The 11,351-nt window shown below is 33.5% G+C and overlaps 3 protein-coding genes across 6 annotated transcripts; all 3 read right to left on the bottom strand.

Annotated features, from left to right (window-relative positions):
- Positions 1-1,024: 1,024 nt before the first annotated feature.
- LOC108750705 (RPA-interacting protein) lies at positions 1,025-2,541 on the bottom strand. The gene is made up of 3 exons (XM_018490372.1): positions 2,169-2,541; positions 1,532-1,766; positions 1,025-1,414 (listed from the first exon to the last, which is right to left on the bottom strand). The coding sequence occupies exons 1-3, from the start codon at positions 2,247-2,249 to the stop codon at positions 1,083-1,085; spliced, it is 648 nt and encodes a 215-aa protein (XP_018345874.1). The 5' UTR covers positions 2,250-2,541; the 3' UTR covers positions 1,025-1,082.
- A 523-nt stretch (positions 2,542-3,064) lies between these two features.
- LOC108750469 (acyl carrier protein, mitochondrial) lies at positions 3,065-5,541 on the bottom strand. 2 transcript variants are annotated; one of them, XM_018489923.1, is made up of 3 exons: positions 5,247-5,409; positions 4,042-4,167; positions 3,065-3,443 (listed from the first exon to the last, which is right to left on the bottom strand). In XM_018489923.1, the coding sequence occupies exons 1-3, from the start codon at positions 5,403-5,405 to the stop codon at positions 3,264-3,266; spliced, it is 465 nt and encodes a 154-aa protein (XP_018345425.1). In that variant the 5' UTR covers positions 5,406-5,409; the 3' UTR covers positions 3,065-3,263. The 2 variants fall into 2 exon arrangements, with proteins under 2 accessions (XP_018345425.1, XP_018345424.1); XM_018489922.1 differs by lacking the exon at positions 4,042-4,167 and adding an exon at positions 4,213-4,332 and having other exon boundaries at positions 3,067-3,443; positions 5,247-5,541.
- A 1,175-nt stretch (positions 5,542-6,716) lies between these two features.
- Positions 6,717-10,189, bottom strand: LOC108750737 (KIF1-binding protein homolog). 3 transcript variants are annotated; one of them, XM_018490437.1, is made up of 4 exons: positions 10,130-10,188; positions 9,464-9,512; positions 9,245-9,387; positions 6,717-8,695 (listed from the first exon to the last, which is right to left on the bottom strand). In XM_018490437.1, the coding sequence occupies exon 4, from the start codon at positions 8,692-8,694 to the stop codon at positions 6,895-6,897; it is 1,800 nt and encodes a 599-aa protein (XP_018345939.1). In that variant the 5' UTR covers position 8,695; positions 9,245-9,387; positions 9,464-9,512; positions 10,130-10,188; the 3' UTR covers positions 6,717-6,894. The 3 variants fall into 3 exon arrangements, with proteins under 3 accessions (XP_018345939.1, XP_018345937.1, XP_018345936.1); XM_018490435.1 differs by lacking the exon at positions 9,464-9,512 and having other exon boundaries at positions 10,130-10,189; XM_018490434.1 differs by lacking the exons at positions 9,464-9,512; positions 10,130-10,188 and adding an exon at positions 9,713-9,903.
- Positions 10,190-11,351: the final 1,162 nt, after the last annotated feature.

The raw sequence follows: 11,351 nt of genomic DNA, 5'->3' as shown, positions 1-11,351 counted from the left end.
TCTTTGATATAAATATACTGCTATTAATTTATACTTGCACAAGTACACCAGTAAGAGGTGTATATACTTTATTTAGTTTATAATTGCGTGGAGACGATAAAAAGGGGGTTGCTCATAAGATATATGTTTACACCATTATATAAATTGAGATCTTTAATATGGAAATTTATGTGATAATGTACAAATCATTTGCAAAAGGTTTAAATACCGAATATAGCTTAAACTACAAAGGGCTTCTGCATATTGTAGTATTTTTGTTAATGTAAAATGTTGTATATAGCCCGATGTTAAGAAAAAACAAAATAATTAATTCTATGAAAATAAATTCTTTTTTAAATTGACTTTTCACATAATGTATACTCTGTTAATTTGTTGTTTTGTTTTAGAGCATGAAGAATGTTATTTTTTTATACAATATATAGATGCCCTCGTTCAACTTACATCAACATGTATGTACAATGCATTAAGTGATAAATAATATAAGTGAACTCACCGAAGGGATGTTTTTTTGTACAATATGTATCATATAATCATAAAAAAAAAGATTGACATGTTATTATTCAGATATGTTATAACAACATGAAATCCAAACTAATTCATTTTTTCTTTTTTTTCCTTCTCGCATTACTTCTAACTATTATAAATAATTATATTGAATGATATTACTCATATTAAATTTAGTCACATATAAAATTGAATACAAATATATAATACAATTTTTGTAATATCCGGAAAATGCTTTCCCGAAATAATTTTTATTGAAAGTAACAAACCTATTGGGAAGTCCTCATAATGAATATTATTATTTAATGTAATTTGACATTTAATTTTTATTATACTTTATAAATTGAAACAAACTAAATTTATAAATATTTTCTTAAAAAAACCTAATGTCACAAAAATTTTAATTAGCATTAAAACTTTGTTTTGCATGTAAATTAATAATACACATTGTTTACAATTGTTATTTTATAATCTTTGGACACTCATTGATATTGATAACATTTAATATCTACGCAAAAATATGTTAATTATTCAGCACGTTTTTATTTTAGAAAATTGAAAGTTCACCAGCTGAATAATCAGCAAATCAATGCCAAAGTGGAACAGTCATGACATATCAGATACAAATTGAGATTACTGTTATCAGGTATTATCGTGAATAGTGGTACCTTGATGCAATTGAATGCATGGATATTTATACTCTCGTTAATTAAATGCCTCACTTCTTGCATGGTACGACCTGTCAATTTCAGTTCACAGACTGGGCAATTCACGCAATTATTCTCCTCTCCTAGTATAGCTTTCTGACATATGGGACAGAATACCTCTCTATTTTCATTATCAGCGTACATTGCGAAATGTTCGATCTCGTCTTGCAAAATCTTCTCATATTCTTGAATTATCCATTGTTCTGCAACAATATAATTTTCCATCAAATTCGTATTATATCATAAACAACAAATTAATAATAATTATTATGAATTACAAGTTTCTAATAATATAACTGAAATTTTAATGCTGATTATACCTTGTTCGCAAACAATTTCGTTTTCTAATTCAACTGCCTCTTCCTGAGATAGTGGCTCCTCAATCTCTTTAAATGTAATACTTTTGTCATTGTCATCTAATGTTGCTAAATTCTTGAATTCATAGCGTATTATTTCTGTCAATGTATCCTGTATGTGTCTCGAGTTAAGTTCCAAGCCAAATCTACGTTTGTTAAATAATTGATCTCGCTTCTCTCGCATTCTCTGGCGGCATTTCTAAAAACAGGCAATATTTTTGAAAACAAAAAAAGACAGCACCTTATGTATAAATGGGCCCTGTATTTATGTGACACAGATTGACACAAACGTTATTCTGTCCCTTTTGGCATTTAATGAATAAAGATGGGTAGACACTTGTATCAATGACTTGTGTCACTAAATGGAAAACATTCAAAATATGATAATAGACGTTTTCCAACAAAAGATACAGATAACACTCAAATTGAAGATATTAGACTAAACTTTAAACTCGAATTTTAATTGAACAAAAAAACAGACACAAAAAAAATTGTGTGCGCATATTTGTGCGAGAATATTTATAAAAGAATGCAGAGTCGCTTATATTACTATCATCCAGAAAGCTTAAAAATAATACGAGGTAAACATAAGCTTCCCAACCTCTCGCAGCACCTCCTGCAACTTAGGCGAGCCATGTCTAATTTTATTCGCGCAATCTCTGTTTCTCAATTTCGACGTCATTGTAAAACTGAGCGTTATCGTTCCGCCGAATTACAGAACTGGAAAGAAATGCGGTTTTCCCAAAAGGTAGACTTGAGAGACGTAATTTGATAAATTACTCCGCGCACACAGCTGGCATTGCTAGCAACAGCTGGGCCCAACTCACTGACACAAATACTCTACTGGAATCTCTCGCATACTACAGCACATGCGCAAGTCTGCCAAGCCTGCAGTGCCTGCACTTTCATGTTCCAAAATCCTCTATCCTGCAGCTAATCAACATGTCGGAAAGAAATCGTACGCAAATAAAATACTAAAAACAGAATATGAAAAATCAACGCGACAAACACTCGCAGTTGCAAAACGAATTGCATAATCGGTATCGACGATGAATTTATGCCTGGCAAATACGTTAATAAGTTCCATAAATTGAAGAGAAAATTTTCCGAGAAAATCACAAAAAAAAAAAAATAAATTTACATGCGCACAGTCACACGGATAAGATTCATATAGGCATAATAGGCATATTCAAATTTCAAATTCATTCAAATACAAATATTCTATTCTATTATACTTGTAAAATGATCAGAATCAAATTCAAAATAATTGATTCGAACTGTTCGATTGAATCAACAATTCAATTTTTTATATAAAAAAAATCGGGAATACAACATTGAATTGCATTCTTAACGAATTTGATTATTGTCATAATTGTAGTTAATAGTTTTAATAAAACGAATTTTACGAATATGAAATGTATAATATTATTACAAAATAAAAGAGCATATTTCGATACAGTACTAAACTGTGGAATTTATAAATGGCTCTCTATACGCTTCTTACAATTTTTTAGGATGCATACGCACATAAGAGAAATTCGATGTAACAATTCGCTTATTTTTTATTCATATAGTGATAAGGTCTATATACAGAAAAAAACAATGGCGGTAGGATAAAACGCTGTGATCCGTTATTTCCAATCGAAACAACGGCGGATGTTGACTAAACGCGTAGACGTAAGTAATACAAGGCGTGTTATTCATATATATCCTCCTTGTCCGCTACGTAACGCACTATATCCTTAGGTTTCAGTAACCTCTCAGCGTCCATGTCTGGAATCTCGAAGCCAAACTCGTCCTCCATCGCCATTATGATCTCCACGTGATCCAGGGAATCCAGACCCAGGTCTTCCATAAAATGCGAATCCAAGGTCAGCTGAAGATTCAATGTATCGTTAGATTAAGATTCAATCGCGCGCCTAGGCTTCCTGCACAACTGACATGTCCCTCTGATAAAATTAATTGAATGAAATATATTAGGGAGAGTATTTTACACATTTAAATTTTTTAATTAGATATTATATAAATAGTAAATATTCTTCTTCGTATATATTTTTAACAGTATATAATAATGCAAATTATTATATAAATAAGGTAAATAAGAGTTAATAAAGAGATTTGTTTCTACATGTCAGTATGTACGTAGACGCCACGATCAAGCGAGGTGTTAACCAACTATTCTTTGTTTTAAGAAATATTTCTCAAGACATTTCAGCAAAGAAACTAGCAACAGAAAATTAATGTAATTATATCATGTACAAGAAACTATCAAATTCTCTTCTAATTAATATGGAAAAGCTATGTGTTTAAAAAGATATATACATGATTTTCATTTCTACGTATTTTTCAAACACAATTGTGACATACTAATGATGAATTTTTGTATGTATTTTTACATTTTTTCGTTAAGAAATACAGAATTGTCTACAGAAATGTCATGGCAAATATTTCAAGAATATTGATTTCTAAGATACCTTTGTGGGTTCAATTTTATCATAAAGTTTCAGAACCAAGAGCACCCGTTGACTGATAATATCAAGGGTTAGCGGATCCTTATGACTGTAATGGCGCACCTGCTTGATGCGTGTGTCCCTTAAGCCCTGCAAAATTTTTCCCAGAAAGAAGAAAGATGTATTTTATGTAACCTTTTCTACAAGGGCGTCGTTATAAACGGCTACAGCCTTCAATACGCGCTCTTCGATATCCTTAATCGATTTTGGTTTCTGTTTAGTAACATCTTGACAGTATCCACGATTGCATTTTACCTGCATTCATCAAATGATCTTTTTGTATACATTTTAATGTCCAGTTTTTATGAAATAATTTCATGAACAAATGTCAACTGTACTTGGATATATTTTGCAAAAAATATATTCTAATGTGATTTTATAGTACTTCATTAAATAAAATGATAATTTAAATTCAATTATAAAAATCTTAAACACATATATCAACAAAAATAAATTGACATGTTTTAGGATAAACTTAATATTTAAAAATGCTACATACAGATCTAGGAATAAAAGATTAAACTTATTGGTAAACTCTAAATTTGGTGTCGTTATATAGCTTCAAATAACAAACAGCTAATAATATTGTTACTATTCGTTGAAAACAGGGGCCAAATGTTCATTTCTATCAATATACATTAACTTTAATTTCAGTTTAACTTATTCAATAATTTTATCTAGTTCTAAGAATTAGGAAATAAAGATTAAATTAAATCAAGATTGAAGTTGATCTATATTAGCAGAAATGAACATTACTCTAGTTCATGCTTTTCCTTTTTCTATACTTTCTTAATCAGCTCCTCTTGTTTTTGCACAGATCAAGTATGGATTGGCCAGTATTGGTGTTCAGATCAAGTATAATGTTAATAGATATCCAGATAAAGTATTGTTTGTTTATGTCTCTAACAAAACTATATACAAAATCTATTATATGATGCAACTGATGAATAAAGGAATTGTAAACACCAAGAGCATAAGAAAGGGCAGCCAAAGCAAATGTATTGAGCTAAGATGATTTGAACTGATTGATCGACGAGTTGTCTCTGGGCATCTCGGCAAGTATTTCAAGTCGCTTCAGTTACATAATAAGAGTTTCATGGAACCCGCTGCTGCGAACAATTGCTCGGCAAAGAGTCAATCACGCGTATCACACTGTCCGTTAATATTACCTGCGGTACGACAAGCGTTGTCCACGCGGCACGATGCAACAACCTCTGCTCACATCGCATCTGAACGAGTGCACTACTCGTGCATCGCAACCGACTGAATGAGTTTCTGAAGTAACCGGTGTTCCTCGCCAACAGCCGAACACCCGCCAAGGACGCCATTTTCACTCACGATGAATGAACGAGGAACAACACCGACGAGAACTCTGATCCGTATTCCTGATACGAGACTTGACGAAGCTCTTCTTGTTCCTGACTCACCGCTCCGGACGATCCGCGGCGCGGATTACGAGGAATATTCGCCGCGCGTGCTGACATCTACTTTCGTACAGCGACCTTATCAATCTTATCAGTCGAAGCGGCGACTGGTAACGATGGACCAAAATAATATTTTTTGTCCAATTTTTGTTTTATCTGCACGCATAAGATGCTGGATTTATATGTTCACGTACAAATAATATTAAAATATATATAAATAATATAAAAAATATATATAAATATATATAAATATATATAAAAATATAATAGCAAAAAGAAAATATAATGTGTTATAGCTAACTTTATTCTGTAGTTATTCTCTTTTAAATTGAGACACTTGGTATAAGGCAGCAATTTAAAAATTATAATTATATATAATTACAAAGTAAATACTTAAGTTTGTTCTCGTTTCATTTAAACTGACCGTACAGTTTACATTTATTGAAATTTGAATCCTCTCGTCAAGTTGTCACGTTTGTCTTTGTTGTAATTATCCAACCAGCGTGCTGCAACGAGCTGAACACTTTCTAACCGCAGTTAATTGGTCTTCGTTTGAGACTCGCGTGTAGAGTTCCTAAAAAACTTTAGTCGCATGCAGCGAGAAATTCAAACACATCGGGGGATTGCAGATTTTTACAAACAATACTTTTTAATAATAAAGAGATTTCATATTAGGATTTAGATCTGTTAGGGATACTCAGTACATGAATACATTACTCTCTTATTTATAAAATTTAATTTATATAAAAATTATAAAACACACACACACACATATTTTATAATTATGTATAATTTTATAATTAATTACAGAATATTTATTACAGAATTCATTAAAAATTAAACTTGTAAATGATGCACACTTTTTAAACGTACCAATTCTTTAATGCGCCATATATAACAGATCATTAAAAAGTCTATTATTTCTATGTTTTACTTATATTATTTATAACAGTTTTTATTAATAAATCGAAATAACTTCGAATTCCGATTATTTCAATCGATAAGCGTTATTTGATATTATTTGATATTATTTTGTATAGAACTGTTTACTTTTTTTTTAATAAAGGAAAAATATTAGTACACAATAAAGTATAACTACTTTTTCTTAAATATATTTTTAATGTATGGCAATATATAATGTATAATGTATGATTATATATATAAATATATATATATATACAAATATAAGTGTACAAATATAAGGAATGAGCTGATCGCAAACATACATAAAAAAGCATTAATTTTAAATACACGCGGTACATAAATATATGCTTTGCAGATGTAGATTTCTGTATTCCCTCGTACAAAAACCATCGTCTGCTGCACAGAAAGAAAAATACAACAAAATATCATTCAACGTTGTCACGGAAATGAAAAAGAGAGAGAAATAGCATTATTGATTTATCTGTTGCTTTTTTAATCTATCTATTGTAAGCGGCAGCAATGTGACAAATTCTTTAGACAATTTTATAAATTCGTATTTTTCTAACTTCTTCTGCTTTTCAGGATGCTTATCGTAATAATTAACGACAAAACTGTAAGCATCAACGCTATTCTGCATGTTTTCTATCTTTTGTTGTACGTCGGAAGTTATAATCTTATTATACAATCTTCCCACATGGAAGTAAGTATACAACGCTGGATATAGCAAGTCGTCCGAGAAGGACTCGATTCCGTTTTCGGATTTGCTCATCTCTAAAGAATTCAAGTACGACTGATAGTGCTTTATGCTGCTTCTCGCCAGGCGCTCAATCTTCGCTATCACATGCGCCGTCGGCCTTTCGTTGGATGCTTGCAAACGATCAATCTTCAAGTCCAGGATCTCCGAATACGTTTCCGCGAGCTCGATCCAAATTTCCCTACAGACGATTCGGTAAAACCGCGAACACAATCCCTCAATTACTTCCTCCAGAATGTCTATCCGCCGTTTGTGCATTCTCGCCTGCCTGTCTTCGTTGTCTTCGAAGAACGCCAAGTATTTGTACGCTTGAGAGAGGTCTTGGACAATCCAGGCATAATCCGACGCGTGATTCTCGAAAGTGTAATATTCCTTCGCCTTATCCAACCATTTTCGAACGTTCAAGAACACCGGTCTAGCATCGTTAAAATCCAATAAATACATATCTGTAACTTCATTGGTAATCGATTCTAATTCTGGTTCTAGATCTAAAAATCTTGGATCTTCCATAGTTTCAGTATGAGAATATTTATAAACTTTATCAGCAACTTTCGCAGGCTTTGAATCTTGATCCTCTTCCTCGGCCTTTTTCATTAATCTCTCTTTAGATGCTCCCAAAAGAGCAATACCGTACTTCGCCCAACATCTAGCGATATTTGCTGATCCATGATCGTAATTTTCGTATTGCGCAGCAATGATCTCGCTGGTTTCTCTAGTGCCTTTTGCCCTTAAGATTTCAGAGTATTTTTCCAATATACAAGACGCTGCAGCTAGATGATGCCTCGCTTGTGGAAATTTGTCTTGTTCTATGAAATATTGAGATATTGCTGCGGCATTTAAAGCCCAATCGACATAATCCAGATCTTGCGTTATTTTATTTTGACTCAATTGCTTGCTCAATGTTCTGTGACAATACAGAGCAAAATTACACTTGTCATCTAACTCGCGACAGACCTGTGCTAAATAATACAAAGTCAATGTGTGAAGCTTCTCGAGAATACTTTTTGCGCACAGATTTCCTTCTATCTCCTCAATACCCATAATGGACACCATATGAACAGGATCGAGTCTAATATCTTCTGTAAACTTAATATATAAGTCTTCCGCTTGCTTTAGAAAGTCTTTAGCTTCCTCATATGAACCTCGTTGCGCATAAATTAGACCCAATTGATTATTACCGCTTATAGCTGGTAAAATGCCTTCAGACGTCAATTTGCTGTCTTCCAACAAGTCAATACATTTTTTATAACATTCTGTAGCAAATCCTGTATCTTCCATGTCAGCTCGTAATATACCTATGTTCAAATAAGTTATCGCAGCTGCCACGGTGCAGAGAGTTTCTTTGCAGTGCGTAAGCGCTTCCAGAATCTCCATTAAAATCTCCACAGCTTTAGACTTTTTCTCATAAAGCTTATTTGGATCGCACTTTGCCTCGCGTTCCAATAATTGCTGAACCTCTTGATATTTTTCCTTCACCCATGATCCTGGATGATTAACTCTTTCCAAACATTCCATTCTGTCAAAATAAGTCAACATTAATATGCTTTCAGTATTAAATTTATCTTTTATACAGTAGCTATGCATTTTGCAAGTTATCTCTGTGTCTAGATTCAATGAATGTCAACCTCTGTCTTCATCCTCTTTTCTTCCTATTCTTAAAAGTATATACAAAGGTAATTCTTCAGAAGAGCAGATCAATCAAACCAGGACAATGTAAATTCATAAAATTATAATCAAGATTATGAATTTTCTACAAGTTTTCTGCTACTTTTGCATTGTAGATTTTTAAATGCCTTATCCAACTTTATATTGCTCCTAATGTTATTGGTATCATTAATCATGTATTATACAGGCTACGAACTATGTTTCTGAGTACTACAATTCAAAATCTCAATCCACAGAAGAAAAACAAAGTCACAATATAAGATCGTTTCCTTGTCCTAATGATATAAACTTCAATGTTAATGAAACATTGGTATTATATAATAGATCCAGACATGGAGCTAATTTGCAAAATACATAGCTTCTGTATACAAAGTATCTATGGAAGTCTCGAAAGCATTACTTTATGACTTTTGTTTCCCTGTTCAGCACTTGATCTCTTCAACAATTAGAGATTTCCATTAGAATTAAATTAAATCTATTAGAGATGTTCACATAGATTAACTACTAGCAACTTAGAACCACACGATATGCAGTCGATACCTCCTGAAAATATGAAGTATGAAATAAGATATAAACGTTTTCATATATAAAAAAAACTGATTTATTATTACTTTCTAACCTTATCAAATTACTCATATCCCTATTGTGTTAATAATCAATCAAAATTGCTAGAATTAAATAAAATCTGTCAGAAATATTCAGAATTATACTACACACACTACGGACTAACTATTAGCAAGTTAAAATCGTATGATATGCGATTATTTCCTTAAAAATATGTAATTGTGATAAACATTTCCACTTGCGTTTTCATATGTAAAAACAGTAGATTATTATTATCCTCTAATCTTTCCAAATTAATTCGTACCCCTATCGTGTCAATAGTCAAAATCACTCTTAAGTAAAGTCTCTCGTCCTAAAAAATTCAGGCGAACTCGGATCGTCGTTGGTCGTCGTTGAGATATGTCGAGTATACAGTCAGAGTGCAGAAATTGCAATATCGATCGCCAGTAATGATATCTCTCCACTTTAGTGACATTCGTTCCGCGTGGCGTGACGAGCGTGCGTTCTTTACGAAGAGTCGCAGCTGATCGTTTCGCCGCCGTGGATGGTGTTTATCTGTCGCGAGTATATTGCTTTAATTCTCCCTCCCCCTCCTCCTCCCCCCTCGCTCCATCGTCGGCGTTTTCGCGGCAGTTCCTCGAAGAGGATTGCTTGTGCGTGTGTGACGTCGTCTTCGTCGTTGTTGTCATCGTCGTCGTTTCAGTGTCAGTACCATATGTACCTCGCGCGGTGTGCACGGCGATCGAGATGTGGGTGAAGCCGCAAGAAGTGCTGCTCGCCAATGCGTTCTGGTAAAATCGCGCCTAACAACGTTTGTGTTTCTTTTAGCTGAACCCCTCGAGCGACAAAATACTAGTACATCATTTTATCCTCGTTGTTAAATCATAGGATAAAATAATAATCGGAGGCACTCGGGGGTAATGTTTTCGAATGCTGTCTCTTGCACTGGTCAGTTTTCCTTCTTTTTCCTTCAAGCGTAGAAGTTCGAGCCGAAAAGAACAAGGCCTCATGTTGTCAACGATTGACGACGGCTCCGAGAGAGCTACGCCGCGATCTGAACTTGCAACTCCAGCGGTCGCAACCGGTCTCGAAGACGACTCGTCATTCGTCAAGTCGCAATCGGTCGCGCGGAATGTTTACATTCGTGTTGGGAGACAGCTGACGGGAAGGTGGCCGTTCTTTCGACCGCGGGAGGTGACTATCGTGACGGTGATTCCATCATGGTCTTTATCGCGCAGCGATTCGACAATATTAATTTCTTGACGTCCGCGTCATTTCAACTGCGGAATAGCGTTTATCGGCTACCAACGTCATAACGTGACAAAATTACCGTTCTTAACGCGTTAAGCCACGTACAGTAGATAACGAGCGCGAAAACGCCTGGTAAAATATGTGCAAAAGTACGACGCGAATGTCTGGTCGGGTTCGATAAGCGGCGATCGTGATGTCGACATCAGTGACACGATAAGCGAGAATAGTTTGACGCTAATTTCACATGCTTTCATAGCAATATACACAGTAACGGCTAGTAATAACAATAAATGTTAAAGGAGAAAGAGATTATTGATAATGGCAATTTGTGAAAAATCTTAGCGATAAAATAATTCATATTTCTTTAATTTTTCAAAATTTTTTATTAAATTAAATAAATATATTTTCTTCAATTTTTTTTTTTAGTCGAATTTATCATATTTGAGTTTTCTCTATTTATTGTACTGAATCTTTGATGTTATTTGAAATGTTTATGTTTATTATATTTGTTGAAGAACTATTTTAATTATTCTAAAATTATTTATTTTGAAAAATATTTTCTTTCTAGATAGATATTTATAATATATATAATTTTGTTGTGTCGTTTTATAATACAGGATTACTGAACAGGCGACTGTATATTTTGTACTGCAACGTCGTAAAGGACATGGGAAAACGAAAGGTCTTACCTC

This window comes from Trachymyrmex septentrionalis, unplaced genomic scaffold, assembly GCF_001594115.1.
Source record: "Trachymyrmex septentrionalis isolate Tsep2-gDNA-1 unplaced genomic scaffold, Tsep1.0 scaffold37, whole genome shotgun sequence".
Classification (NCBI taxonomy): Eukaryota; Metazoa; Arthropoda; class Insecta; order Hymenoptera; family Formicidae; genus Trachymyrmex; species Trachymyrmex septentrionalis.
This window is presented reverse-complemented; position numbering and strand designations above follow the sequence as displayed.

Coding starts and splice junctions, on each gene's coding strand:
- LOC108750737 (XM_018490435.1), bottom strand. CDS start 8,694: ATGGAATGTTTGGAAAGAGTTAATCATCCAGGATCATGGGTGAAGGAA.
- LOC108750469 (XM_018489923.1), bottom strand. CDS start 5,405: ATGGCGTCCTTGGCGGGTGTTCGGCTGTTGGCGAGGAACACCGGTTAC. Junction 4,168..5,246: donor CAACGCTTGTCGTACCGCAG/GTAATATTAACG, acceptor AAAATTTTGCAG/GGCTTAAGGGACACACGCAT. Junction 3,444..4,041: donor ATAAAATTGAACCCACAAAG/GTATCTTAGAAA, acceptor TTGAATCTTCAG/CTGACCTTGGATTCGCATTT.
- LOC108750705 (XM_018490372.1), bottom strand. CDS start 2,249: ATGACGTCGAAATTGAGAAACAGAGATTGCGCGAATAAAATTAGACAT. Junction 1,767..2,168: donor TGCAGGAGGTGCTGCGAGAG/GTTGGGAAGCTT, acceptor GCCTGTTTTTAG/AAATGCCGCCAGAGAATGCG. Junction 1,415..1,531: donor CGAAATTGTTTGCGAACAAG/GTATAATCAGCA, acceptor ATATTGTTGCAG/AACAATGGATAATTCAAGAA.